This window comes from Schizosaccharomyces cryophilus (assembly GCF_000004155.1).
Source record: "Schizosaccharomyces cryophilus OY26 unplaced genomic scaffold supercont4.3, whole genome shotgun sequence".
Classification (NCBI taxonomy): domain Eukaryota; kingdom Fungi; phylum Ascomycota; class Schizosaccharomycetes; order Schizosaccharomycetales; family Schizosaccharomycetaceae; genus Schizosaccharomyces; species Schizosaccharomyces cryophilus.
The window spans coordinates 959895-987823 of record NW_013185626.1 but is presented as its reverse complement, the minus strand read 5'-3'; the positions used below and the strand labels follow the sequence as shown (position 1 = coordinate 987823).

Sequence of the window (27929 nt, the reverse complement as noted above, 5' to 3'; positions counted from 1 at the left end):
TCCTGTACGTACGTAATGAATGAGATACGAATTATATACGATTCACCTACCTCGCTGCTTACTTCAATTTCAGTTTTTTCAATATTCTACTTTTATTTAAAAAAAAAGTTTATTCTCTTTTTTTAATAATAGATTGTTGTAATGACGTGCGCTTTTAAATCATTCTTCGAAAGTATTCTTCTAACTCTACATCCTCCTAGTTTATTTTCGTAAGGGTACAGTTTCTGAGCTATTCTTAGTTTTTTCGCATTTCATAGTAATTATAACTATAATGTCAAACCATCTTGTTGAATTCTCTAAATACGGACCCTCTTCTGTCCTACAATTTGTCAAACGCGAAATCCCTAAAGTTAGCGGAAACAAACTTTTGGTGAAAAATGCATATGCAGGCTTGAATTATATCGACACTTATTGCAGAAGTGGAGTGTATCCTGTCCCTTTGCCTTTTGTTTCTGGTAAAGAAGGATCCGGTATTGTCACTGATGTTGGTCCTGAATGTAACAAGTTCAAGGTTGGAGATCGTGTTGTATATTTGACAATGTCCGGCGGGTACGCTCAATATAATCTTGTTTCTCCTGTCTTAGCTACTAAGATACCAGAGGGAATTTCTCTCAAGCTCGCTGCTGCTTCTTTACTTCAAGGATTGACTGTGTTAACTCTAGTTGAAGAAGCCTATCCCGTCCGCAGTGGAGACTACGTTATTGTGCACGCTGCCGCCGGAGGAGTAGGCTTGCTTTTGTGTCAAATTTTGAATCGTAGAGGTGTGCATGTTATTGCAACCGCTTCAACTCCTGAGAAGCGACGACTTGCTCTTCACAATGGAGCAGAATTTGCTTGTTCTTATGATGAGGTTCCTGAATTCTCTCGTCAATTAACAAACGGTAAAGGTGTACATGCTTCCTTTGACTCAGTCGGCAAAGATACCCTGGAAATTTCCATAAACGCAATCCGTAACGGCGGTACCTTCGTAAGCTACGGTAATGCTAGTGGAAAAATAGAATCTATCCCTTTAAGTATGATTACCTCTAAATGTATCAAAGTCGTTCGTCCTACCCTTTTCGGGTATCTAGACTCTGAAGAGACATTTGACCGTTATACAAGCAAACTTTGGGAGGAAATATTAAAGAACAAGCTTAATATCGCCATTCATCATACTTGGAAGTTAGAAGAAGCCAAAGAAGCTCATGATAAGTTTCAAAGCAGAGCTACAACTGGTAAACTTTTGCTTTCTTGTAATGAAGACTTGATGGATGCTTGAACAGGTAGGTACAGAAGTATTTGATGGTGCCACTTTGACGAACTATGTATGAAAGTTTTATTTAGATTATTTACAACTTGCTTTGATTTGAAGCAAGACGATAAAATGTAATACAAATTCTATCCTTTTCTGATTGTTTTTTCGACCAGCCGAGCTTACTGTGTATAACTTTAACAGAAACAGAAGCAGCTCATCGTTTAAACATACTGTCGACGGTCATGGAAATATGAAACCATGTTTTCAAGGTCGTCTTCTTAACACATTACGGATGAAATACTTTAAATTAAATTTTGATACAGATAAAAGCTTTATTAATACTTAAATATTGATACTGAAAAACAAATACTAAAATTCCATTAAATTCAAAAAATGAAATCCGTCGTCTCCAGCCAAGTGCAAACATTACCCACGTTGTTCAAAAACTGAATTGAATATTAGAATACCTTCTTTTAGTACATTATAAACGCGAACAAAAGTTTCGAAAAGACCATTAGCTAAATAATAATTGACAGGAAGTCTGCTTCATTGGTGAACCGTGAAAAAATGTTACAAACGTTACTAAGCTGCCATGCGTATATGCCATGGTGTTTTGAAATTCCTGCAATGGCAATATTTCTACGTTCTACAATTACATTGCCGTTGGCTATTTCGAGCATTAAAACTGGACGTAAGTATGCTCAAGTTCAACCTTTGTTAAAGGAAGCAAAAAAAAGATGCCCGAACGACAAAGCATACCGAACATTTCGAAGCAAAATATATAAACGGTTTAACTGTCATCCGGTTATGCTTTACGCATTGCCATTGACGCAAATTCCCTTGTTTGCTCTTGCATCTTTTCAACTTCGCAAGGCTGTAGAAGTGTCTCCGGATACCATGTCTACTGAGGGCATGCTTTGGTTTCCCGATTTGACTATGCCTGACCCACACGGTATTCTACCAGCTATTCTAGCGTGCACCTATCTAACCAATATGTCAATTCTTCGGAGGCCTCAGGATTCCCGGCTGCTACGAATTTTCAACACAGCTGGTATTTTATCTGCCTTTGTAGTGTCATTCATGGCTTCTAAAACATCGACAGCTTTATCGTTATACTGGACAACTTCTGCTATTTACTCCCTTGCACAGAACATTTGTTTACGAAATATGTTTAAGCAAGGAGACCCTCGATTAGTCTTGCGTCCCAAAAAGGTACAGCCAAATCATAAAAACACCTAACTTTTTAAACGAAGTCTATGGCTTTTTTTTTCTTTTTTTTCTATGAATGGCCGATCGTAGCTGAGGTGCTCTTTCGTTGATTTATTTTATTTTTCTAAAAAATAAATAAATAAACAAAAGCTGTTGCTTTAAGACAATATTTTCGATGCTCATATAAGTAACAAGGTTGACATATATATTGGGTGACCGGAGTTACTTGAATTTTCCTAAAACAACTAAAAATGAGCTGCATCTTTTGTAAAATTATTCGGGGAGAAATCCCATGTGTGAAGCTTGCAGAGACCGCAAAGTCTCTTTCTTTTCTTGATATTTCCCCTACTGCCAAAGGTCATGCTCTTGTGATTCCTAAAGAACACTCTGAGAAGTTAACAGGCTTGAGTGACGAAAGCTTGATTGATATTCTTCCTCTGGCTAAGAAAGTAGCCAAGGCCATTGGGGCTGAAAACTACAACTTTTTACAGAACAACGGCCGTATTGCTCATCAGTTTGTGAATCACGTTCACTTTCACATCATTCCCAAACCCGATGAGGAATACGGTTTGGGTGTAGGCTGGCCCACTTATGCTACTACCAAGGAAGAATTGATGGATCTCGGTAACGAAATTCGCTCCCGTTTGCAGTAACCTGTTGTTATGAAATCTAGGTAATGCGTTGATGTTGGTGATGATAAATGAGAGAAAAATACTTGTTGTTCTCGTTATAAGATAACTGAATCTGTCTTTCTCACCGTCGTATCTCACGAGATAATACAGTGAGAAGTTGGAAGCTGTTTGTACTCCGCTTTCTTCAAATAGTAATTTTCCAGAAAACGAAAACAGTTTGAATTGTTTATTTTGCAAAGTGGGCTGTTTTTACTAAGTTCAATCTGTATATATCTCAATTGCTTTGTTGAACCATGAAAACATACTCACAAAGCTTTATATACTACGGTCTTCCATGTGATCGTCTTTGTACAAATATTGACTGATCAGGTAATCTTATATGGCAACTGGATAGTGCCAATTAAATATCAAACGAACACTCGGCTCAAAAACTAGCCCTTTAAATTTCAGCACATCACTGGGTAATGAAATCTCTCACTTTACGTCCATGAACAGTGGTTGTGTTCAAACTTTCTTTCAAATTAAATGAAGAAAAATTTCTTTTCTGTTGTACTCTGTTAAGGATTCGTCCATTGCAGGGATCTTCAAAATTTGTCTACTCAATTCCAAACTGTTCTCATTATTCTACCGAATATCTAATTTAAAAGAAGGTAGAAAGCTCGTTTTAACCGAAAATTATTATTATCTCTGCTTATTTATTTATTTGCATACCAAAAGGTTATGTCCTTGTTGAGGTAACATTGTTGCTAAAAGCTACCTATACCGGTTTTACACAGGAGCGACAGAGTAAAAAACCCATTTTTGGGAAACTCTTATATGTTGGGAGGAATCGAGTTTTATGTGATTTCAGTATAATCAATGCCAATATTTGAGATAAACTATTTGCAGTTTACGGTTTTTAGCTACCTAAGAACTGGAAAGTATCAAAATATTTTTGCACCGTGGCGTTAATCGAAAGTTTGAGAATTTCGCTTTCAGTTTAGATTAAAGTATGGCAGTTATTATTGAAGACGGAGTTCCCATCTCTTCAAAGCAATGGGAAAATGTGCAAACTGAACCTGCAAAAGTTCAGCCAAAACCTGTTCCAAGAAAAAACAAAGTCGTTCCCGATAAAAGAAAGAAAGGGAAAAGGCATTTAAGTGATGAAGATGCTTTTGTGAAGTTTAAAGCCTTATTTGGCAAAAAAAGCGCTAGGAATGATTACATGGAACAAATCCCTGATCATGAAGCCGATATGTTGAGTCTTGTTGAACACGACCGTCATTTTTCTCTTGAAAAAGAGGTGAAAATGTCTAAAAAGAGAAAGAGCAAACTTCAAGAGCCACCTGCTTTAACTAAAAAGCACAGAAAGTTCAAAACAAAGTCGGTTAGCAAAGAGACAAGTCTTACTTCCAAGCGTCAATTAGATGGTCAAGTAGTTGGTTCTTTTGCTCCCACCATTGAAGCAGGTAAAGGTAAAAAACTACTTGAAATGATGGGTTGGAGCCGAGGTTTGGGTCTTGGATCTGAGAATCAAGGTATCAAAGATCCTGTTGCTGCTGTCGTGAAAAACAACAAACGCGGATTAGAGTAACGAGAAAAAGTTTTCTGGTACATTATTATGGAAGTGCTTTATGCCCTTTTTCAAAAATAGTGTTCCTACCGCAAGAGATTGTTGAACAGAGGCTGTGTATAGGATAGTGTATTTATTTATTATATTATGAATTTCTTTTTTCTTCGGTTTTCTGCTTAATGAAGGAAACAGAGATCATCAATCATAATCATGAAGAGATGAATAAAAACGTGTTTACCGTTGAGGGTACCCATGTCTGCATTCGTATTTCTGCGTGTAACCATAGTTTTAGTACGTAATAACCTTTCTATTAATTGCACAGACTGTAATGCCCACATAAAAAAGAATTGGGATTAAGGAAAAAGCGAAGGTTAAAATGGGAATATGTATGAGAGGGTAGAACTGAAGGAAATTCGCCTAGCAATAGCAGTAAAAAAAGGTAAACAAATAATAATAAAGACTGAAAAAAACTGTCGACGCATGATAACAGATAAATAGAGTTGAAGCTATTTTTGAAAGTCTAGCTAACCAAAAAAATCAATATGGATGAGCAAACGTACAATGAACAGATTGAATAAATGGGTTATGGAAAGTCATAATTAAGCAAGAAGAGATCTAAGAAGAGGCTTTTAAACTAGCAAGGTTAGAAAACGAGAATGAAAAGAATGAGTTGATGCATTCACATACACTTTGGTACACAAAGTTTCTTACTGGTCATAGCAATCCCACTCAAGGCATAAAGAGATACCATCGGATGAATTGCAAAGGGAGTGTCTGGAAACCAAAGACCACCAGGGAGTTCCTCGTGAATCTTTCCTTTGACCATACAAAAAGCAAGTAAAGAAACCAAGGCAAGGGTAGTGGGAATTGGGGTTCCTTCGAAAAATTGAGACTTTCCAGACTCATCTTTAGGAATGGAATTAACAGAAACGTTAAAACGAGCTAAACGGGTAAGACCACAAAGGACGAAGAAATTAAGAATCATTAAATCAATGAAGGTTTGAAAGCCGCAGCAAAAAGCAAAAACGGCTGGACATACGCCGAAGGATATCTGAAAGAAATAATTAGCCATATGCGCCTTTTCATTTCGTAAGCTTTCTCTTCCTTACCAAGTCAGCTAGACTATCCAGCTCTTGGCCCATCAAAGAAGACTTTCCACGCCAACGGGCCACTTTTCCATCGAGAAAATCAAAGAACAGAGCAAACGGCATAAAATACATAGCCCGAACAAGGTACTTGGAGCTAGTTTGACCACTCAAGCAGTAGCGCAAACTAGAAAAAATACTCATAACACCACAAAATCCATTGAAGAGAGTAATTAGATCAGCAAGATGAAGGGCTCTATCAATTCATTAGCCATCTATCAAATAAACCCAACTGATTCCTCATGACATATGCCTTTCGAGTACCGAAGAGTTCATACAATCCTACCTTAGTAAAGAAAAGTGTCGGTTATCATTCACGTAAGCAAGTAGTTTTGTCTCCTTGTCATTTGTTTCTAAGGGATCAACTATAGAATCTTTTGACCCAGCTGTAGACCTTAGTTTTGACATTTTTTAACTTGGGTTGTTTTTGGTATAGCGAAACATTTATTTAGGACAGACGTACAGCTTTCAGTATAGGGATATGCAGCGCGATTCTATTATTTTTAAGGATGGTTACGGTATCGGTACAAAATCCGGTAAAGTATAAGCTCATCAAGAACGACGTTCCCTAAGGAATATTTCGTTGAAAACACCTTTGCTAAGAGCTATCCATACCGACTCGTAAGAAGACTGTTCAACAAAGCAAAGACGCTTTCTGGCTTAAATATTTAATTGGAAAACACAAACCATTTTTCAAAAAGTGTTTAAAAATTAAAAAATGGGCTGTTCTGGGAATCGAACCCAGGACCACCATCACCCTAAGATGGTATCATACCACTAGACCAAACGGCCACTGACGCTTAGTAATGATTCAAAAACATAAGAATTACAATAAAAGAAACAAGGTACGAACGATTAAAGTTATTTCTTCCCATTTCTTATAGCTTCCTTGAAATTTCGTTTACGTAGTTGCTAAGTTAATTCAACAAAGGAACGGACTGATTGTACACACGTTTGCTGCAACACTTTCAGGCCTCTACCATTCCTTACTCTGAATGGCTAAAGATTTAGCTAATAGAGGATTGTCAACGGCACCTACAAGTTATTTTAATTATTTTTAATTCGTCTGATATGTCTTACAGGGTTCATAAACCATTTAGAGTACCTTATGACAAAAAAGTAAACTCCCAAGGCGAGACTCGAACTCGCAACCTTCTGATAACCTTCTTAAGAGTCAGACGCTCTAAACCGATTGAGCTACCCGGGACTTGTTAGGTTACTTTGACTAAGCGTACTAGATATTTAAACTAAAAAGGAATAACCAAACAGATCACCTCTCAATACGAAAAAAAGCTCAATAAAAGAATTTCACTGTCAGGTGCGTGAGACCAATATGTATTATCCCTATACGCTGTACGAAACATTATTATCATAAATGGTAAGATGAAATCCATTTACGAAGTCACGTAAAACAGGATAACGAGGAAGGCCACGTAGCAACGCGAGCGAGCGTCGTAAGCAACGATGCTTTCTTGAATGCAACTTACCTTTTGCCAACTACATTTGTTTAAAAGAAACGGTAACTACAGAAAACTACTAACAAAAACAGGTTTAGGAATTGTTTTAAACGAAATATTTATGAGTGAAGTTGCTTTTGAAGGAAGTGTGGTTTATGCACCAGTAGAAACTCTAGTGTTTATGGATACAAAAACAGATCACAAACAGACAATAAAAAATACTGAGCAAGCTTCACCAAATACGGCAGTCAAAGAAACGGAGATGTCTCAGCCAGATATTGAAAATGATAATATGCCTTCTAGTGCGTTGGATCCAGCTGAGAAATCTCAAGCAGGAGAAAGTGAAGGGCAAACGGAAATAGCCGAATCAAATGTAGCTGAGAAATCCTTTGAGCAAGATGAACAATTGGGTGATTCGTCGAAAGAGGAAACCAATTCTATGTTTCTTCAAGATCAAGGAACAGAAACGCAAGTGCAAGAAGATGACAATGTAGTAGATTCTGATGATTCACACTCTTTTGTTGAAAACGGTGATATTGATGGTAATAAAGAAGAGGAAGAATCTAAAGATTTATCTGGATTCACGGATATAACAGAAAATAAAGCAATAGCAAATAAAAAAGAGGAAGAGGCAAACGTCACACCTAGCAATGATATTTTAGATCTTGAGTGGATATCTAAAGGCTTGGTTCTATTTCCAGATTCAAGCGTTTGCTCTTTTATTGACAATAATGACGGCAATTCATTCATTTATTCCGCTACTGATGATTTAAACGATAATACTTTAGAAGACTTATTTGGGCTTGTTCGAGCACGTCTGGAATCCCTGGATACATTAAGCTCTGATTTAGAGCTAGTATGCGAATTTTCAGACTTGAATTTAAAAATTTCTGAGGACAATGTTTATGCCAATCAGATTCACTTAGTCGATATTCTAGAACTCTTATCTGCTCATTGTAGTCATGGGAACTCATTTTCTGTCTTATTTACGACTCAACCTCGATTTATTGCTAGATACAACGAGCTTGTTCAGGATGTTTCTAGTGCTAGTGCAAGTGAACTGGATTTAGCCGAACAAGACAATGAGGATTCGGTGATAACTCCAGATCTTTCAAAAGAATCGGAAGAAAATATGCCTCCTGACACTAGTAATGATGATCGGATAGACGCTGCTAAGGATGTATTGGATGAAGGGGAAGCCTCTTCGAACAAAAGTGATGCTAAGAATATAGAAGTTTCTACAGAGGAGCATATAGCAGCAAATGAGCAATCAGGGGTAGATGATAATGACCCGAATGCTGAAAATTTGGATGATAGCGCTCTGACTTCTATTTTGGAAGACATAAACAATAATGGTGAAATAGCAGGATCTGGTACGACTCCGTTTGAATCGTTGCTGGATGAAGAGCAAGTAAAACTTGATGTAATAAATGAAAGTCAAACTCAGAGTGGAAAACGGAGACTAGATGATTACGATAACATACTTGGTGAGGATTTGGTAAATGAGGGCGAGGATAGAACTCATATCACTTCTCCAAAAAAGTCGAAACTTGTCGCTTCATCATCTGAAGCATCTTAACGTTCTTCGCGTATAGATATAACTTGATTGAGTATATCTGCATTTGAACGAACGTTACAATTGAATGATAATCGTCAGATGAAAGATGCATGGGAATCTACGAGTTTCAAATTTTGGATAAGTGGTTTAAGGGTAACGCCAAAGGTTTGTGGAAACCCGACTGTGTTTTTATTTTATTTTATTTGGTTTTTCTTTACGCCATTGTTAATGCCCTCGTTACTATTGGTCTTTTGTACAGTACTTACATTGTTAAACCGTTGTCATTTTTCAATGATGTTTCTGCTTACGACACTTAAAAGTATCCATCTTTTTGCATGAGCATAATATTTTTGCTATACGATAGTTTTTTAATTTAAGGTTGTTAGTTTTAGATTAATAAATTCAAATAATTTGTTTCTTAATACAGTGAATAATGGCTGTAGCTTTCCTGATTTTTATATGGAAGAAATCAAGCTAATATTTCGAATGTCATGCCGTTATCGTAGACTATAATATTATTATTGTATTCTAAAGAAGAAAACAAAAAAGGGGATCAGTGACTAAATCTTCTATTTCATTAAAGGTATAAGGCCATAGTGCAGACCTTAATTCTTGAGGGAGAGATTTTTTTTTTGTTTTTTTTATTTTTTTCAACATTTTTAAGGAGGGAATAGATAGTCAGAAGACAAAAATAAATGTAAAAATGAATCAAATATTCTATGAATTCAAAAAGCAGTGTGTTTTCAAACAACAATGATATAGCCAACATAAAAAGAACAAAAGGGGAGTCTAATAGGCTTTATAAAACATATCATTGCTGATAAAAGCTAAAAACGGTTGGATGAGGGGGATTTTGAGAGGCTTTTTTGAGCGCCAAAAAAGAAAGAATAGTGCAATAGTTCTCATATATAGATAATGAACTCAATCCAACATAGATTGAGCTTCCTTTTGTTTAAAAAGTCTTATTATGCTCTCGTAAAAAACAAACATCAATGAACTCTGAGATGAAGTCCAGAACACACGAGGGCCAACACCTTTAAACAATCCCATGGCACCCTCCTTTCTGTAGAGGCTAGACAAGACTTTACTAATTCCAATTGTTTGCTTTCTAGTAGAGGAGGCAGAACTTCCCAAAGAGTTTTCCATTTGACCATAGAAATAACGACCACTTTTTATATTATCCGAAACGCCTGTCGGTCGAACCATGGTTTGAAGCCTTGTTTTCGCAAGGTCTAAAGGAGTTGTTAAAAATCCAGCTCCTGCGCCAGCTAATGAACCAATAATCAACTCATATCTAACACCTATATCTTTTTTACCAGAGTACTTTTGCACACCCTGACGGAGCTTTTCATAAAATAGAAGCTGTAAACCAGAAAAAGGTATGTCTCGTAGAACGGTTGCGCGGTAACCAAAGAAAAATGTTCTTGGGCCTTCTTCCTTCGCAATCTAAATCTCCGGTTAGTAAAAAAATGTATGAAAACTACATTTTAATTATTAGGATGTAAATGTACCTGCTTAATGGCGCCTCGGAAAGAGGGGTAATTGTAATCGGACTTAAAGTATTTATTGTTATATCGTCCTTGAAGTTGTAGTCGAGTTTTTAAAACCTATTGAGACCGGTTAGAAGAAAACTAAAAACTTTTCCAAATTTCGATATTTAATAATGAGAATTGAGACTTACTTCTGATGGTACATAAACAACGGATGCAAAAAGATCACCGACAAAACCAGCGAGTAAAAATGAAAGAGTTTCTGGAACATGATAGGTGTCCATCAGATGCCTTTTTGAGAATTCATAAGAACTAAAGAATAATGCCGTAGCCGGAAGACTGCCGAGTAACATTGGGCACACTCCACTATATAAACCATGAAAAAGACCTTCTTCTCTGAAAATTGTAAGATAACTACGGACCATTCCTCTATACTTGTCTGTATACAAAGCTCCTTGTTGTCTCGTTTTGACTGTATCCAAAGAATGCATCAATAAGTCTGCCGTAGCACCGCCAATTCCTCCAGCCATCAGAATATGACTGTAGGCTGGACTTCTTTCCATCATGGGAGGGAATCCAGGCTCCATAGTAGTTGTTTCCGATATTCTTAGTGATGGTCAATTAGAAGCTCCGACCTCTTTAGCACTTAAACCAATTCAATTTCCTAGCGTCTTTTCCACAGAGAGCAATTTCATTCAATCAGGCTACAAAAGACTTTTAGAGACTTACAGCAATAAGTTACACTATATTATCCCAAAGACAGTGCTTACACTTTCAAGTTTGCTCCCAAAATGAATTTTTAGTGTTTGCTCTCATCAGAATTACTCAAAGGTAACCTGTACTTAGTAGGAGAGCAATGTTACTTGATTTCATAATGAAGTATTCTAAAGTTCTATTGAATGCATCCATTTAGTAAGTGTAATATGTTAAAAGTAAATTATTATTTTATCAAGCTGGATAACGTATAGGTTTCAGTTCTATATTCAAAATATAGCAATTTTTTAGGCATTTGTTGTGTGAAAATCATATTTGGTTTCGTGTACTTTGTAGCTGGGAGAGAAAAAAGAAAGAAAGAAACGATTTTTAAAATATGTCTTTTAATATAAAGTGAACGAATGGTACATCTTTGGGTGCTCAGGCAATCATGATACGAAGCAAGGAATCAATTTTTTGGCTGTAAAAGCTCCAGATAATAAGTTAAATTCTGATTTGGAACTTTCTCTTCGTTTTGCTGAACAAAATTTTCTATTCTTTTTAAAAATTGAAGGACTTGATCATTATAGTCCAAACAATTTTGGAATTTCAAATAGTACAGAAAGATTAATGCTTGCTGCAAATAAATCAAAGAAAGAGGGTCAGCCGTAAGGTCGAATAAATCGTCAAAGAGAATTTTAAGGACTGTGGAAAGATTCTTTTTTAGGAAAAAAGGATTGTTTTCGACCGGTTTAGAAAGTAATCCATTTTTTTGATAGTAATTCAAAATGCTAGCTTTAACATTTACAAAAGGGCATTCTTCCAAGGTGTCTAAAACATATTTAAAACGGATATCAGGGGACACAGAATCTAACAGATGAAACACAATGTCATTCGCGATCAGTCGAATCCACGGTTCTGAGCTAAAAGCAGAAAAGTACTGATAAATTTGTAATAGAGAAAAAAACCGCTCATGATCTTCAGCTGAGCATTCAATAATAAACTTGGAGAGTAACAAAGTTTGATAAAGAGCTAAATCAGTGAAACCCGAAGCTTCAGGATTTCCTTCGATGGACATCAAGGTAAATAACGAATCCAATAGAATGTGTTCTTTGCTATTGAAAAACAAATCCTGTAAGAAGCTTCTTTCCCTATAAAAGCTCCGAATCGTCAACAAAGCAACACACCCTTTGTTGTCTATCATTACTTTTTGATGCATATCCTCTTCTTGTTCTTCCTCTTCCTGATTACAAATACTTCCTTCAGCGCTATCAAGATTCATAATCTGAACATAGAATCGTTTTACTAACTGTTCCCAGCCGTTTTCGCCCATAGAGCATAATTCATCGAAAATATCTAACAATCGTACCAAAAAAGAGTCCAATTCTTGTAGTTGTTGAACATCATAAGAAAATCTATTTTTTCGAAATTCTACATGAGGATGTTTCGAGTTCAATAATTCACGGAAAGAGAAAAACAAGCATTCAGAGGAAAGGAACAGTTGAAGAAAGATTGTAAAAGCTGCCATAAGATTCAAATGACACTCTGAATATTTCCCAAAACGTCGTGTTATTTTACCAATTGAATCCAAGCACATATCCCATATGCGAAATCTGTTGGCTTCCTTCACAAGTAAGATTCTAGTAATCCCAGAATACAAAGAAACTATGTAACTATCAAGAAAAACCAATGGTTTATTGGTTTCAATTCTGTTAATAGCTGAATTCATCGAGTCTACAGTCACCTCGAACTGAGACAGATTCTGGAACATCATATTCGTAAGGATTTCATTAGACTTTAAAAAAACTTCTTTAGGATTTCCCTTTTCTGCCAAAAAACGCATAAATTTTACTGCTTCCTCTGAAGAGCAACCATTCACATATGGCAGCAACATTCCTAGTACATCCCATGCAATCTCTTTCGTGAGTTGGTCCTAAAAGTATCCAGTTAGTAACGTAATTGATAGTAATGAAGCATACATATTCCGGCTTTCGAAGCTCATCATTTAAGCAACGTAATAAATCTAACTGATCCTCTTCTTTCCGGGTCAAATTTTTTTCTAGTAGCATTTCGACCATTGTGCAATATGAAACATAGTCATTTGTTTCAATCGTCAATGCCGTAGCTTTCTGGACCGATTTTTTCCAATCCATGATATCTATGTCTTTGGTTAAGTCGTGAGCTATCAGATTTAATATTTGAATTTATTCAGTATTGCAAACACCCATGAAAAAAGAAGTTTTTTTAATTATTGTATTCTATGTTAAATTAAATTATCCAACAATTCACCTTATTACCAAAATTTTATGCAAATGATCATCATACAGTCGTCGTTAAATCATAAACCATTAAAATATACCGGAATCTACAAGTAGTCGCCGTAGGGTCTGGTCTTCAGATTCTCGTGGTTCCGAGAGTAAAGACTCATTGTAAATAAAGTTAGAGTCTCGTTCTTTAGATACGACCTCATGTAACAACTCTTGCAAATCATTGGTAGCATCAAATTTGTAAGGGACAGCTTGAAACTGCTGAACCTCGTCTAAAATTTTTGCTGCTTTCATGCGTTTATCGAAATTAATTAAGTTTTTGTTTGTATCCTTGTTCCCTGATTTTAGAAATGTCAAATCGGTAAAGTAAACGCCTAGAAATGGAACACACGGCAGTGAACAACGCTCCAAGCATTCTCGATATTGAGAAAAATTTTTGCTTGTATCTGTTAAAGAATTCAGTGAGTCAAACAATATCGAATATTTGTTACTTAAGTTCGACCAAGTCCTTTTAAGACGATGAACTGGAGCCGAATTTAAAGCAGAAATGATAGAAAATAAACTCGCAAAGTTATTGTATTTGAAAAGACAGTGTGAGACTTGAATGAAAAAGCTTAAAAAATGTGTACGTTTTCGCAAGTCTCTTTCTCTCACAATAGTTTCGGCAACAAAGTTGACTAACTGATTAGAAATGTAACAAACAGTACTCGATTCATTCGTAGCGATGTTTTTCAAATTTGACCATATTTTTGTAAGAAAGTGAACAGCAGTGATGTTTGAAAAAGTATGAAATTCAATAAGACATAGTTGCTTAGCGATCTCATCGGGCGGAAAAAGGAAAAGGGAATCATCTTTAACGTTCATGCTATCCAAAGGACAGGAAATTGCGGTATTATCCTCAGGATCTTGCATTTCAAGGCCATTTGTCAATGACCTAACAAGTTTTGTGGAGGGATGCTTTAACATATTAGAAATATGTTGCAGCAACTCAAGTGAAGGAGAGAAAGTAGGCACCATAAATTCTTCACAAAATAAGTAGGCATTCGTCAAGAACAAAATCGTATGTACATTTTCCAATTCTTCAATAAAGTATGATTCTAACCAAGTGAGCATAACGTCAACAATCTTTTTACGGCCGCGTTTTATAAGAGTAGCATCAACTCGGCCTGAAAAGCTTTGCGACTGACCAAGAAATAAATAATGCGAAGATAAAATAGAAAACAAATCGCCTGAGCTAATGATACTAGCATGTGTGCTAAGAAAAGTTCTTATAAATAGCGTGTTGTCAATATCTACACGAACAATATTGTTTAAAATAGAAGTAAGAGAAGCAAACTTGACTTTTCCATCATCGTTGTACGAGGTTGTATTTGACCAATACAGAAACAACCAATTCCTAATGGACTTTGGCTCTATAGTCGATTGTTTTAATAAGTAATGGACGAGCCCCTTTGAATCGTACCAAGTAATGTCATCCATATCCATGAGTTCTATTTGCTTACTCTCTACGCTTTCAAGCCCAGGAATAAATTGGGTTAGGTAGCGATGTTCAAGAGAGAGGAAAAGGAATCTTTCCGTTAAATGAAGAAGAATATCCTTTACATCCTGAAAATTTGTTTCAATAAGTAGCAAGTAAGGAGTGAGTGTTCGTATGCTCCTATTCTTATAGATAACATCATCAAATGCTTGCTCAAGCTCTATTGCTGTCATGAATAGATCACTAATTTTAGTAGAATAATTGTCTAAAGACCCAAAAATCTGATGAATCGTAATTGAAGGCACTGATACGTCAAACGCTGCATAATCCACTTTCTGAAAAGCTGAGTGGACGCGCTTTAAGGACTGGAGTATATTGGTGAAATTGTCAAAGACTGTATCCAAGTATTCTGTTGCGGACCGCTTGCCTTCCGATATATGCTGGAAAAGTAAATCGAGTTGCTTGGTGTTATTTTGTTGCCAGAAATGGCTTGTCGATAAAAAAGTATATGCGTGATGAGTAAGGGAAAGTATAGCAACATAAGTGGTTGTACATAGAGGTAGCGACTTATCTTGAAGCTGATGAAAAGGTGGAGACACCAAAGACTGACTCGAAGGTAAAAAGCAGACATCTTTGGCTTCTTTCGATGTTTCGGAAGACGGTTCCTTTTCTTCCCTTTTTATATAATCCACAAACAAACATGCAAGTGTTTTTAAAAGCTGCGTAAATTGTATACAAGAGCTTTTGTACAGGTTCCTCCTCCTGGAAAGCGTCACCAATGTTTCTAACATGGAGAATATATACACAAGCTCTTTTGTAAACGGAGAATGGTCGTCTAAAAGACTTCCAAGACGCACGAGAATAGTTAATGCTCCTGTACGTATTACATCTAATGCTTCAGACAACACTTGAGTACGGCCAAAATAAACGGATTTCCGGATGAGGGTTACATATTCGAGAGTATTACGGAGGAGAGGTTGAAGGATAGTTTGATGAACGGGATTGTTATCCTTAGCAGGAGGACTTTTAGTGGCAGAGTCATCCTCTGGCAAAGGTGGGAAGTCTAGGCTACTCCTTGAATCATTCAAAGAATCTTGATCACTGCAAATTCTCGATTTTTTGGATGCTTGACCTTGGAATCCGGGAATGTCGATGTAAGACAAAGGAAACCAACCTCGACGCTGAGAGCAAATGCCGTCACACCAACCATTTTCAAGTATGTTGACAACAATAATCGTGTCTCCTGTATGGAATGACAGATGAGAAGCTTCTGAGCTGTGCACATAATCCTGACGCGCAATCGCTTGGATGCCCATTGCAACTTACAGAACAGAACAGGAATGTAGAGAAGAAAACGATAGAAAAGAAAATAATATTATCCTAAAACCACAAGTTATATAGACAGTAAGGAGCTCAGGGGTGCCGAATCTTTTCAATAATACAAACACATCAAAGTAGTTTGCTTTCTGGTTTCGAATGCTCGTTAATAAACTAAAAGCGTTTCCAATTGATTTCTCCTTCTGTGAGGATTCTTGTTCATGATAGGTGTGAATCTCATTTTTCAGAACAAATATGGGGTAGACGGGTCCTTCTCTTTGTTCTGTCTTCAATAGACCAAAAGAGCATTCAATAGCCCAAAGAACCATTATCCCCCATAATGGGCTTGGCAAAAGAAAAAAAGAAACCTATAAATTATACACAAATAAAAGAAATAAATTAAAAAAAATACTTTTATTTATTTCGTTTCCCTCTTTTCCTTTTGCTCGTAAAATGAAGTTTTATAAAAAACCGCGCGACGCGTCTAAATTATTTGTTGTGATACCTTAGACAAAGTCAACTGATTCCTGTTATTTGCTTGAACAATCCGGATATGAATTTTTATTAACAGTATTAACAAGATTACTGTCACGAACTTAAAGATTAGGCTTAGACAGTCAAAAAGGTCTCGGTGACTTTGCTAAAACACAGAAAAATAGGCCCAACTGTATAATAGGAGTCATCATTGAGTTTTTTCTTAGTAGGTATCCATATGGGGCGCTAATTCATAGTTGACATTTTCGTTTATTATCTCTATCATTGCAATACGCTATAGGCTAGTTTAGGCATCGCGCTGTAGTTTGCTATATGGAGTCCTTGTATTTGTTGATATAGGTGCTTGCAAAAAATACGTACAAATGGATGACTTCGTGCGAATGGAATTGATACTATAGAATTTTTTTTTGAATCTATTTTGTAAGAAAACAAACCTTCCGTGAAGATTCTTTTCTGAGAATAGGTAGAATTGGTAAAGCTTTGGAAGATTTACGTCAATAGACGAGTTTGTTCAGTTTTTTCCATTTCAAAGTACATGTATTATAAAAAGGTTTGTTTGGACAATTATCATGAACTCGTTAAGCAGGGCTTGGCAAACCACAAGGGTAAATGCGTGCACAGTTTGGCTGCTGGTTCTATCTTTTTTTGAATGGTTGTTTTCAGCAACTTCCATCTCGCAAGCACGCGGTTTGAATTATCGGAAAGGGAAAACAGTATTGAAGCGCGATTGCTGTACCTGGGAAGATTGGAAGCAGCTGGCAACAGCGACCGACAAGAAATCAGGTCGTTGGAAATGGAGATTTGATCCCGTTTCGAACAAGTACGATTTTTCCCTAATTGAACGATGTACCTCGACCTTGAAGCTTTATCGAACGAAAAAGCAATCCTATCCCATGCTCATGTTCTTGCGTTCTAGCTTGCTGCGCAATTTCGGCAACATTGGTGATTCAGGCCTGTACACTGAAAATTATTCGGGAACAAAGATCCTAATAGAGGAATACGTTCGTGAAGTAAATCGTTGCTTGAATTTCCTTTTCCTTACGAGAAAGCTATCCCTCGAGGAAAAGCAAGACTTTTTTTCCGCTGCAAAAGTATCCTTTGGCACCACTTGTTTATACCTCAATGGTGGCACTGCCTTTGGGTTATATCACTTTGGCGTAGCAAAAGTCTTGTGGGAAAGAACCTTACTACCACGGGTCCTTGCTGGTTCCGCGTCTGGCGCATTGATTGCTGCTTTGTTAGGTGTACATCGTGATGATGAACTAGATCACCTTTTCCAAACGTTTCCCGAAGAATTGTGGGATATTTGTAAAAATACTTCTGACTATTCTCTAGCTAAAGTCATAAAATATGGAAATATGCTAGACATCTCGATGATTGCTTCTTTTGTTCATAAATGTGTTGGAGAATTAACTTTCCAAGAAGCTTTTGAGAAAACAAATCGTGCTATCAACATTATCGCCCCGCCCTCTGTTACATCTGGTTCCCCCCAGGTTTTAAATTATCATACAGCTCCAAATGTTTTGGTATGGAGTGCTGCTTGTGCCAGTAACAGTTGGGCTGCAATTTACCGTTCAACCAGCTTATTAGCAAAATTACCTGACGGCACTACGGAAGTGTGTACTCCAAAAAATTTCGTATGGCCATATGCGAGCATGAATCACCCTACCCGTCCCAATTCTTATGCTAGAATTTCTGAGCTTTTCAACGTAAATCATTTTATAATCACTCAGTCTCGTCCCTCGCTTTTTCCAACATTCCACGATGAACTGCACCATCATACGCATACTGGTTATACCTTAAAAATAATTCGTCTGTTTGGTTTGGAAATGGCTTATCGTTTTCGCCAAATGGATATTCTTGGCCTCCTCCCTATGAGGTTAAGGCGTTTTTTAGTGGACGATTTTATTCCAAGTGCTTACATAACGCTCACTCCTACCTTCTCATTTACCGATATAAAGCATGCCTTCACGAAGCCCTCTCTACAAGATATTCAATATTGGATATTGGTAGGCGAACGTGCTACTTGGCAAGCTATCCCACTGCTGCAAATACGATGTAAAAGTGAATTTTTATTAAATTGTATATGCGAACAAATCGGTTTTAGCAAATCAGCTAAAATTCCTTTGGAACCAACCTTAACCCCTTCTGTAATGGCATTGGAGGAAAATGAAGAAAAGCTGTTGAAAAATTTCAAGGTTCAGTAGATATTTATATCTTTTTTGCCGGGTTTCTTGGGTTTATGATGATTTATTATATAAAATTGCATTTTGACATGTTACTTTCAGTTCCATTCGTTTTTTCTTAATCTAATAAAGTATGCTCGTAAACATGAGAGTGTTACTGTAATAATTCTCCGATTATTGTAGCAACAAGATGACCAATGAATGATCCAACGACAATGGTAATAGGCCATGCTTGCCAGGGTCGATCCCAGTCCAAGGGAATAGGAATAGCACCTAACCAAGCACCAATTATGGGACCCCATGCACGGTATTGTAAACTACCCAAGGCTTTGAATTGTTTGAAAGCGAGGAATTGGCCCCATCTCATGTAGTCAGATTGAAAGAAAAAAGACAGTGGATATATTGTAAGGACCGAAAGAGTAGCAGCGCAAAGAAAGCTTAACTGAAACTTGCTAACCAAGGGTGCACCAAAGGCAAATAGAACGAAAGCGATGACAAAAGTTCCCAAACACATAGTGCCAATAGAACGGATAACATTAGTAAAGGAAAAACAAACACGAGGTCTTTGGAAATATGTTTGGATCGTTTGCAATAAAAACCATAGTGGAAAAGATTTTAACAAAGTCACACAAGGATTAGATACGAGAGTTGGAATAAGGTAATAAAAAATGCACAATTGTATAGATGTCAAGAAGACGGTGATGAATGAGTTTGACTGACTAGGAATGGCAGTTCTTAAACGATGTTTCAGAGCATATTTGTAAACATCGTAATCAAGTTGAGCTCGAACGATAGGCCACACAAAGAAAGTAAGCATGCAATAAAGGAATTCCAAAATAGGATTATCATGAGGACTGGAAGTCCGAGAATGATTTTTCATGATATCTCCTACAAAATTATTGGTTATAACAAAATCTCCATGATCAAGTCCTTTCATGCAATAATATGCTACGGTTTCGCATGTTTGTGCTTTATCTGATTTTTCCATCTCCAATACCAAAGAAGGCTTCAGTCTGTTTTCTTCTTCGTAACCAGGAGAAAGGATGGTGGCAGGTAAGAAAATGGAGACTTCTATTCCATAGAGAATACACTCTTGTCGTAAACCGTCGGCTAAAGCTCGAACAGCCGCCTTTGAAGGGCTATATGCGTTATAACCTACAAGGGGAAGGGCGCTCAGAACGGAAGATGTTAACATTATTCTTCGTGAATAGGGCACCGAAATATCTTTCATTCTCTTAATTAGTGCATGAGTGATGTAGACAGAGGCCATGTAATTTTGGCGCATTTGATTCTCAAACACGGTTGGATGAAGGTCTACAAAAAAGCCAGGATAAGAAGAACCAGCACAGTGAGCCAAATGATCTGGGCAAACTTCCAATTGATCAATCATGGTTTTGACATCTTCATAATTCGTCAAGTCTACGCTTCTATATTGAACAATCTGATCACTGTGAACTTTCAATTTTGAGAGCTCTTCAACGGCAACCTTCAGTTTACTCTCTGTTCTAGCGACAATGGTTACATGGCCGCCACGAAGAACGAATTCCTTTGCAAGAGCCTGCCCAAAGCCTTGGGATCCGCCGGTTACTAGAATATGCTACTTTCGCGGGTTAGCAGAGTAAAGTTAATCAACAAAATCAAAGTAAATAAATGAAATATATGTGGATATGAGAAAGCTTCTAAAATAATACTTTCAGCTCAAGGAAATCCAATGGCTTTTCACAAACCTAAGGAAATCACTGAGACAAATATATGAGAAGCGTATGGTGTTATATATGAAGGAATTGATCATTTGTTTATGAGTGAAGCAAAAGCCAATAGCACTGTATCTCCTATGTACTGCTGGTAAACTTACCTTTCCGTTGGTTTCAAACCTGCATCTTCCCCAAAACCCCATCTTATTTCTTACACGTATTACAGAAAAGTGAAATTGAACAGCTCGTATTTAATTAGTAATGAGAAGCTTACCAAGGAAGTAGAGATAGAATAGGTGACATCTTGAGGTGACATGAGTGAAAGCTTCAAGACGGTGTAAACAAACGATCTTAGAGCCAACTTCAGAAAATATATTTTAGGAGAAAATAATACGTTCATAATTATTCTATACTCGGGATGAGATTAGGACGCGATTCATTATTTTCTTTATTGTGTCTGCTTGCCAATTTGCAAGATGCGTTTGGTAAGAAACAGACGGTATTGGAGGTGGATGACCCATGGAAGTTTGAAAACGATACGAAACATGTAATTCCTGATACATCAGAAGCAACCTTTGGAGACATTAAATATGTGAACGAGCGCATATCGCCATTACTGAAAGACTTAACGGAGAAATCTGATTACATGCGCTTCTACCGATTGAATTTGTTTAATAAGGAGTGCAAGTATAAAATGGACGATAATGTTTTCTGCGGAAGTAACGCCTGTAATGTAGTGATTACAGAGGAAAGCAGTGTTCCAGAGATTTGGAGCTCGAAATCTCTTGGAAAACTCGAAGGGTTCATGCCAGAGCTCTCACGTCAGATCGTTGAATCGGACCAATCTGTGATGGAGAATGTAGACAAGATTTCGCAATCGTGTCTATTGGAACGATTAGATGATCAGGACCGTCAATACTGTTACGTTGATAACGAATTGGATAGTGGATGCGTGTATATTTCTTTACTAGACAATCCAGAAAGATTTACTGGATACGCGGCTCCACATGCTACACGAATTTGGGAAATGATTTACAATGAGTGTTTGCCAGATGAATCCGAACCCACGATAGATTTCCCTTCCCTCTTTTTGCAGGGTTCTTTGGCTCCCCCACCACATTCTCAAGAAAAGATATGGAACGAACGTATGGATATGTGGAGCATCGAGCAACGCGTGTTTTATCGTGTGCTTTCAGGAATGCACTCCAGTATTTCTACGCATTTATGTTATAATTATTTAAATCAGTCAACCGGAGTTTGGGGACCGAACTTGAACTGTTTTATGGAAAAAGTTTTGTCACATCCAGAAAGACTTGAAAATTTATACTTTGCTTATTCTTTGCTTCTTCGGGCTATGGATAAGATGAACGGACACCTGGATACACTTACGTTTTGTCATGACAGTGCATTGCAGGATACCGAAGTTCGTCATAAAATCCGTGATTTGGTAGAAATGGTTGACAGACATCCTCGGTACTTTGATGAATCTGTTTTGTTTACAGGAGAACCTGTACTTTCGTCGGCAATGAAAAAGGAGTTTCGAGAGCATTTCCGTACAGTATCGGCTTTGATGGATTGTGTTGGTTGTGAACGCTGCCGATTGTGGGGTAAAATTCAGACGAATGGATTTGGTACGGCCTTAAAAATTCTTTTCGAAGTGCCGGATGTGGAGAACGAAATTGATCAATTCGAAACCACATCTACTCCTTTACAGTTACGCCGTTCTGAGATTGTTGCTTTAGTAAACACGTTTGATCGGCTTTCCCGCTCCATCAACTATATTCAAAAGTTCCATGAACTATATGTCGGTCAACATCAACCCGAATCCAGGTCTCGGAAAGTTTTGAACAGCGTGAAACATTTTGTTTCTCAGCATGTGCCTGTGGTCTTCCATCCATTCCTAAAAAAAGTGTGCTGGGTAGCACGGATTTTTTACCATGACTTTTGGATGGAATTTAGAGTTGTCTTAGAAGGATTCCGTTATGTCTTATCCAGCTATTTGCAGTTACCAAGTATGTTTCAGTTTTATTTTTTTTCGAGCGCAAGTCCTTTATTGAACTATACAAGCAATTCTATTAGACGATATATTCCTAGCAGATGGTTGCCTTAAGAGACGGCCCATTGTTGTTAGGATGAAGCATGATCTGGATGTACTCTTTTGGGAACATAATGATGAATTACGAAAGGTAATATCTAAATCTTTTTTTCATTTTTTTCTCTAAAATCAGTTAGACCTTGAGTTTTATACAAGGATGGATTCGATAATGGGAAGCATTCTTGATGAGAGGTACTGCAGATGCATGAGTGATGATGAAAAATGAAAAACAGTTTAAAAATTTTCATAGAGTATTTTAGCATTGGATGATAATGAAAAATTTGCATTTTTTTGATTCTTATTTCTCTTTTGAAAAGCATATCATTTAGTAATGGGAATGAACTTTAAAGAAGCTATTCAGGTCAACCCGAAAGGAAACGTTAGAATGAATAAGAAAAATCCCGAAAACAAATCTGGATGTCTGGGACTATAAATCGAGCTTTCTCTTAAAATATTCGAGTGTTTCTTCGGAGAGTCTATGATAAAATAGAAATCGTATTCAGTTTACCACAAGAGCATCATCGTAAATGAAGAAAAAGTAATAATTTCCAAAACAGTAAAAACGGTCAGAGAGGGACTCGAACCCTCGACCTCATGATTAACAGTCATGCGCACTAACCAACTGTGCTATCCGACCTATAGATGCTTCTGGTGAGGCTCGAACTCACGACCTTCCCCTGTCATGATATGAGAGGGACGCTACCACCAACTGAGCTACAGAAGCTAACTGAAAACTTCAGCAGTAGTAAATATAAATATACACTTTCCTCGTTTTCATTGTACCCCGATGGTGGTACGAAATTTGTCTTAGGAAAGGGAAACGACATTCCTCAACGAGGAAATGAGACACAAATCGCTTGGTTGGTCTTCCAAAAATATTCATATTCTAAGAAAACACATGCACTCACACAAAAAATCTAGAAAACTTTCAATTGGTTTCTGTACTTTTGATAAGCATTCGCAGCTATCATAATGCGTTTTTGTGAACCCAAATTAAACCAACTTCTTTCATTTTTGCTTCAAGCAAAAAAAGCGATTGTTTTGGATGGCAGATCCGAGGACGACTCTAAATTGGTATCCCGGTGATATAATCGTATTATTAAGAAGTTTGGATTTAACGCATGTTTACCGACTGTAAGACTTAAAGGACCCCTACTACAGTACAGTACACTTATAAAATTCAACTAAGTTACAACAACGAACTCTCTACATTCGTTACTTTGCACCAGACATTTTAATCAGGAGCTCAGCTTAGGTATTTTTTTTTCGTCTTCGTTGTGATTGAACCGAGGGTGAATTTACTGAAAGGAGCAGATCAGTTTGACATTTATTTACTACATATCCCAAATTCTCGTTATGTTTACAGGTCTTGTCGAAGCTGTTGGCATAATTCGTCGTGTCATTGAGTCGCCTGAGGGATTTTCAGTCGATATTGAAGAGCCAAAAATAATCCAAGATTGTCGCGTGGGCGACAGCATTGCCGTCAACGGTACATGTTTGACGGTTACTAGTATCGGTAATACAAGCTTTGTGGTTGGAATTGCTCCCGAAACTCTCCGCCTTACGAACCTAGGTTCCTTGAAGGAAGGAGACTCTGTGAACTTGGAGCGTGCCGTTCTGAGTACCACTCGTATGGGAGGCCACTTTGTACAAGGTCATGTTGATACCGTAGCTGAAATTGTAGAAAAAAAACCAGACCAAGAGGCCATTGTTTTTACGTTCCGTCCTCGTGACTCTTCGGTTCTCAAGTACATTGTTTACAAAGGTTACATCGCCTTGGATGGCATCTCACTTACAGTTACGCACGTCGATGATGCGACCTTTAGCATTATGATGATCGTCTACACACAGTCATGTGTTGTTATGCCCAGCAAAAATGTTGGTGACCTAGTCAATGTTGAAGTAGATCAACTCGGAAAGTACACGGAGAAGCTGGTGGAAGCACATGTGAAAGAATGGATTAAGAAGGCTAAAGTGTAGCTACAAGTTTTGATAATCCCCATTATCAGCTTTATGCGAACTCTCTAGTTACATATACATCACTCCATCTCCAGCTTTCGTCTAATTTCGTATTATTTTTCATTCCTAACTCATGAAACTATGCATTCGTATCAAAAAATAAAAATAAAATAAGCCAATTCTAATATAATAGGTTAAATTTTTCTTCAAGCTGAACTTTCATTTGCAAATCGAGCTAGAATTGGATAAATAAGATTGCGAAATGCAGGAAGCAATTTCGGGATGACCTTAAATTCTGGCTTTTGCGGGACGCCATTGATTGAATGTTTTCCTTTTTGTTTTAATCGTTGCCGTTCTTCCATAATGGGATCAAACTCAAAACTTACATTTATCCTGCTTTCGTCCTGCTCTATATCGCTGTCATTCTCTTCTTCCTCGTCTCCATCACCTCGTAACTCAGCCAAAATCTCTTCGTCAAGTCCAAGCTCATCCATATTCACGGCGGGAAGAGTGGATTCATCCCCAGTTGTATATTTTGTTGTTTTCTTCCGAAATAAGAATTTTTTCTTTGTATAGTTCCATTCAATAAGTCTCGTCAATTCTTCTGATAATAGATTGGTTTCGTCCGGACTCAGTTCTCTAATAATTTCGTCCATGTCTATTGGATACGCTGAGCCATAATGTAAAAATGAGATTATGCTTTCAATCCATTCCATAAGAGAGCTAAACAGTCCACTGTCATGCATATATACCCGATGTACAAAGTCATAAAACGCGTCTTCGTGTCTCTTTACCAAATCTATATAACGTTCTACCAGTGTATTCGGATTCAGTTCAGGATTTTCTTGAGTATTTTCTACAAGCCGTAACATATCCCCCATAAACGATTCAAAATCATCCACTCTGTATAAGGTTAGTGTTTGTATTTATAGCCTTTATAACATACGAAGTATAAACATTTGCTGCTTTATATACTTTCATTAGAGGTTTGTAAAATATAACAACCATGCTTTTCATAACTTCTCCCGTGGCCCCTTCACTAATCAAAGAAATAGATCGCTTTTTATTATACTTCTTCGCATACAGATGCATTAATTTCAACGTGAATCCAAATCTTCTTGCTCGTTCTTGAATCGTTTTATCTTCGGGATATTCTTCTGACTCCATAGCTTCTTTCCAGGAGCTTCCGTCCATAATCACCTGCTTGATTGATGCATCAGACAGCCTAGGAGGTACCTCGTCAGAAACAAGAAGATATAATAAATAATCTTGAGGCGTCATTTCATCGTTCTGTAAAACTTCTTGAGCTGCTTTGCATGGATTCTCAACTTGTTGTTGAATTTTTTGCAAAATATCTGAATTATCAACTTGACTTTCATATTTGTCAATTAACTTATGAATAGCACGAACATTATCGCTAAGACTCAAACTCAACAGACGTTGAAAGAGAGACTTCATTCCAAAAGGTTGAGCCAAAAGTGTGTCTAGGATACGTTTCATGACGGAAAGTGGATTTGAGAAACGCATAATATTTTTGATAATTCTATAGGGAAAAATTGCATGCATGCGCTTAATCTGAGAAAACGTGACACTAGACTTTTCCTTGGCGATAAATACATCATAAATAGTAGAAGCTAGATTTACACGAACCCATTCCATGGTTTGTTGTAAGGTTGGAGATAAGTCTCTAATGCTCTCCTTCTCTTTTAACTCTGTAAACAAACTTGTCAATCCTCCTAGAAATTTTAGTTAGTAAGGTTATCGGGGAAAATGTATACTAAAAGTAGCTAAGCATACCGGATTCTGTAAGGGACCGCTTAAATTCGTCCATATAAATATCGAGTGCTTTTGCGCGCTCAGAAGCAATGTCTATAAATCTCTGTCTTTCTATGCGACGAACAGTGTCTAACTCTTGACGAAAATGTATGTCTCTTTGTTCTTGTTCATTAGGCGTAAAGGGATCAGAAGAAAGAAAGGTCTGTACTTCAGGGCTATTTCGAAGTTCGTCTTGTTGAAGAAGATGATTTACGTAATGACTCAATCCAATTCTCATCCTTTCTTGGTGCAAAATCAGAGAGGATTTTTCTTTAGGAGATTCAACACTAGAGGACGTTTGGGTAGTGTCTAAAGATGAGAGATTTGAACCGTCGTGAAGATGGGTGTCATGTATATCTTTAGCAGGTAGACGAGGAACATTAGCTTGTGGAAACTTTTTCACTAAAGTATGGTGTAATTTGGTGAATTCAGAATACCTTCGTGCCACGAATGTGATAGCATCCTTATCTTTTATTTTGATGATATATTCCTTTTTTTGTTAACATGTGAATTGAAAGAAAAAACAACTACTTTGGCTGTAGCTAGATGCCAGTCGCAAAGCAAAAAGGGCAGATATTTTTTTTAAACATTGGTATCTAGCTAGCCAAGTAGTATAAAAATCACTTACATAAGTTTTCTTATTTCTTAAATAAGTCGTATAAGCAAATTCACGAACACCGACAACTAAGGCTGTCAAGAATTCTTCTTTGTGGGATTCTAAATTGGTCTGAGAAGAATTATCCTTCACATCCGACATATCAAGCTGTTCGTGTCCGATACTTTTTTCTCCTTGAATACAGCAAATGGCTCGACTCATCAGAAGCGTAAGCATGCCTTGGAATTTCATTCCCACTTTGTGCATATAAGTCGCATCTGGGTCATCAGGTAGTACAGAAACGCTGTTTTCGTACATTGCACCTAAAAACTAGAAAACATAGTCAGAATGTGCCCCCCCTCCATAGTTTCTTAAAAGAGCGTATGAAATTATTCTACGTACGTTACGAAAGCTCACATTCCATAATTGCGTTTGGCTTGCTGGGTCGAGGAAAGGAAAAGTTAAAACAAATTTTTTGAAAATGAATCTTAGAATCGGTATTTTAGACTCATGAAATGTGATAACGGGTTCATCCTTATTCATAAATGGTGTTCCTAAGTGAACGAGATTCGAGGGATCGCCAATAAACTTCAATTCGTCCTCGACTAAAAGAGAAAGAAGCTCCTTCTTCAAATAATGTCTCTGCAAAGAAGCATGTTCGTCTGAAGAGGATGTTTCCATAGTAAACTTTACGTGTTAAGGGTAAGTGTTATTTTCATTAAATCATACTTTGTACCCTCTACTACTCTGTTCGCTTCAAATATCGAGGATTGTGGGTTCGAACAAGGCTCGTAATAAGAATAAGGAAATGGAATTTACGCCGTAATTTTGTAAATAAACACTAGATGGTTGAATGAGAAGCAATATGCTGGAATAGTAGTAGTAATAATAATAATAGTATTAGTGTAGATACAGAGTGACTGTAAGTCAAAGTTATGTAATCTAACGAAATCTAATCACAGGTCAAATATGGTTAACAAACAGGTATGGTTTGAGATGTTTGTTCTCCCAATTTATAGGCAAATGGTTTGCCTTGATGGAAATCATTGAGGGACCTCC

At 37.2% G+C, this 27929-nt stretch overlaps 14 protein-coding genes and 4 non-coding genes across 18 annotated transcripts; 8 read left to right on the top strand and 10 right to left on the bottom strand.

Annotated features, from left to right (window-relative positions):
* Positions 1-61: 61 nt before the first annotated feature.
* On the top strand, positions 62-1564 carry SPOG_00451 (NADPH quinone oxidoreductase/ARE-binding protein). The gene has a single exon (XM_013167960.1). It carries the CDS (start codon positions 272-274, stop codon positions 1256-1258), a length of 987 nt encoding a protein of 328 aa, XP_013023414.1. The 5' UTR covers positions 62-271; the 3' UTR covers positions 1259-1564.
* Positions 1565-1801: 237 nt separating this feature from the next.
* On the top strand, positions 1802-2473 carry SPOG_00450 (inner membrane protein Cox18; the record flags this gene model as incomplete). The annotated part of the gene is made up of 1 exon (XM_013167959.1): positions 1802-2473. One exon carries the CDS (start codon positions 1802-1804, stop codon positions 2471-2473), a length of 672 nt encoding a protein of 223 aa, XP_013023413.1.
* A 159-nt stretch (positions 2474-2632) lies between these two features.
* On the top strand, positions 2633-3102 carry SPOG_00449 (adenosine 5'-monophosphoramidase). The gene has a single exon (XM_013167958.1). The coding sequence runs from the start codon at positions 2695-2697 to the stop codon at positions 3094-3096; it is 402 nt and encodes a 133-aa protein (XP_013023412.1). The 5' UTR covers positions 2633-2694; the 3' UTR covers positions 3097-3102.
* A 594-nt stretch (positions 3103-3696) lies between these two features.
* SPOG_00447 (phosphatidylserine synthase Pps1) lies at positions 3697-6529 on the bottom strand. The gene is made up of 4 exons (XM_013167956.1): positions 6059-6529; positions 5737-5968; positions 5315-5678; positions 3697-5261 (listed from the first exon to the last, which is right to left on the bottom strand). Exons 1-4 carry the CDS (start codon positions 6178-6180, stop codon positions 5257-5259), a joined length of 723 nt encoding a protein of 240 aa, XP_013023410.1. The 5' UTR covers positions 6181-6529; the 3' UTR covers positions 3697-5256.
* On the top strand, positions 4067-4648 carry SPOG_00448 (RNA-binding protein; the record flags this gene model as incomplete). Its single annotated transcript, XM_013167957.1, has 1 exon — positions 4067-4648. The coding sequence occupies one exon, from the start codon at positions 4067-4069 to the stop codon at positions 4646-4648; it is 582 nt and encodes a 193-aa protein (XP_013023411.1).
* Positions 6493-6564, bottom strand: SPOG_16233. Its single transcript has one exon. It is a non-coding gene; the product is annotated as a tRNA-Pro (tRNA).
* A 332-nt stretch (positions 6565-6896) lies between these two features.
* On the bottom strand, positions 6897-6979 carry SPOG_16232. The gene has a single exon. It is a non-coding gene; the product is annotated as a tRNA-Lys (tRNA).
* Positions 6980-7194: 215 nt separating this feature from the next.
* SPOG_00446 (meiotic recombination protein) lies at positions 7195-9216 on the top strand. Its single transcript, XM_013167955.1, has one exon. It carries the CDS (start codon positions 7249-7251, stop codon positions 8806-8808), a length of 1560 nt encoding a protein of 519 aa, XP_013023409.1. The 5' UTR covers positions 7195-7248; the 3' UTR covers positions 8809-9216.
* Positions 9217-9250: 34 nt separating this feature from the next.
* SPOG_00445 (ATP-Mg/Pi carrier) lies at positions 9251-11113 on the bottom strand. Its single transcript, XM_013167954.1, has 3 exons — positions 10469-11113; positions 10299-10394; positions 9251-10233 (listed from the first exon to the last, which is right to left on the bottom strand). Exons 1-3 carry the CDS (start codon positions 10862-10864, stop codon positions 9709-9711), a joined length of 1017 nt encoding a protein of 338 aa, XP_013023408.1. The 5' UTR covers positions 10865-11113; the 3' UTR covers positions 9251-9708.
* An 82-nt stretch (positions 11114-11195) lies between these two features.
* On the bottom strand, positions 11196-13216 carry SPOG_00444 (central kinetochore associated family protein). Its single transcript, XM_013167953.1, has 2 exons — positions 12950-13216; positions 11196-12903 (listed from the first exon to the last, which is right to left on the bottom strand). The coding sequence occupies exons 1-2, from the start codon at positions 13121-13123 to the stop codon at positions 11440-11442; spliced, it is 1638 nt and encodes a 545-aa protein (XP_013023407.1). The 5' UTR covers positions 13124-13216; the 3' UTR covers positions 11196-11439.
* Positions 13194-16654, bottom strand: SPOG_00443 (guanyl-nucleotide exchange factor Ste6). Its single transcript, XM_013167952.1, has one exon. The coding sequence runs from the start codon at positions 16028-16030 to the stop codon at positions 13319-13321; it is 2712 nt and encodes a 903-aa protein (XP_013023406.1). The 5' UTR covers positions 16031-16654; the 3' UTR covers positions 13194-13318.
* A 163-nt stretch (positions 16655-16817) lies between these two features.
* SPOG_00442 (triacylglycerol lipase) lies at positions 16818-18817 on the top strand. Its single transcript, XM_013167951.1, has one exon. It carries the CDS (start codon positions 17096-17098, stop codon positions 18731-18733), a length of 1638 nt encoding a protein of 545 aa, XP_013023405.1. The 5' UTR covers positions 16818-17095; the 3' UTR covers positions 18734-18817.
* On the bottom strand, positions 18536-20672 carry SPOG_00441 (pig-F). Its single transcript, XM_013167950.1, has 2 exons — positions 20568-20672; positions 18536-20312 (listed from the first exon to the last, which is right to left on the bottom strand). The coding sequence occupies exon 2, from the start codon at positions 20100-20102 to the stop codon at positions 18867-18869; it is 1236 nt and encodes a 411-aa protein (XP_013023404.1). The 5' UTR covers positions 20103-20312; positions 20568-20672; the 3' UTR covers positions 18536-18866.
* Positions 20673-20824: 152 nt separating this feature from the next.
* SPOG_00440 (ER oxidoreductin Ero1b) lies at positions 20825-22671 on the top strand (the record flags this gene model as incomplete). Its single annotated transcript, XM_013167949.1, has 3 exons — positions 20825-22418; positions 22486-22592; positions 22639-22671. The coding sequence occupies 3 exons, from the start codon at positions 20825-20827 to the stop codon at positions 22669-22671; spliced, it is 1734 nt and encodes a 577-aa protein (XP_013023403.1).
* A 393-nt stretch (positions 22672-23064) lies between these two features.
* On the bottom strand, positions 23065-23138 carry SPOG_16231. Its single transcript has one exon. It is a non-coding gene; the product is annotated as a tRNA-Asn (tRNA).
* A 6-nt stretch (positions 23139-23144) lies between these two features.
* On the bottom strand, positions 23145-23225 carry SPOG_16230. Its single transcript has one exon. It is a non-coding gene; the product is annotated as a tRNA-Met (tRNA).
* On the top strand, positions 23187-25206 carry SPOG_00439 (riboflavin synthase). Its single transcript, XM_013167948.1, has one exon. The coding sequence runs from the start codon at positions 23858-23860 to the stop codon at positions 24479-24481; it is 624 nt and encodes a 207-aa protein (XP_013023402.1). The 5' UTR covers positions 23187-23857; the 3' UTR covers positions 24482-25206.
* On the bottom strand, positions 24557-27639 carry SPOG_00438 (uncharacterized protein). The gene is made up of 5 exons (XM_013167947.1): positions 27273-27639; positions 26904-27200; positions 26258-26765; positions 25407-26196; positions 24557-25363 (listed from the first exon to the last, which is right to left on the bottom strand). Exons 1-5 carry the CDS (start codon positions 27549-27551, stop codon positions 24667-24669), a joined length of 2571 nt encoding a protein of 856 aa, XP_013023401.1. The 5' UTR covers positions 27552-27639; the 3' UTR covers positions 24557-24666.
* Between the last annotated feature and the right edge of the window lie 290 nt (positions 27640-27929).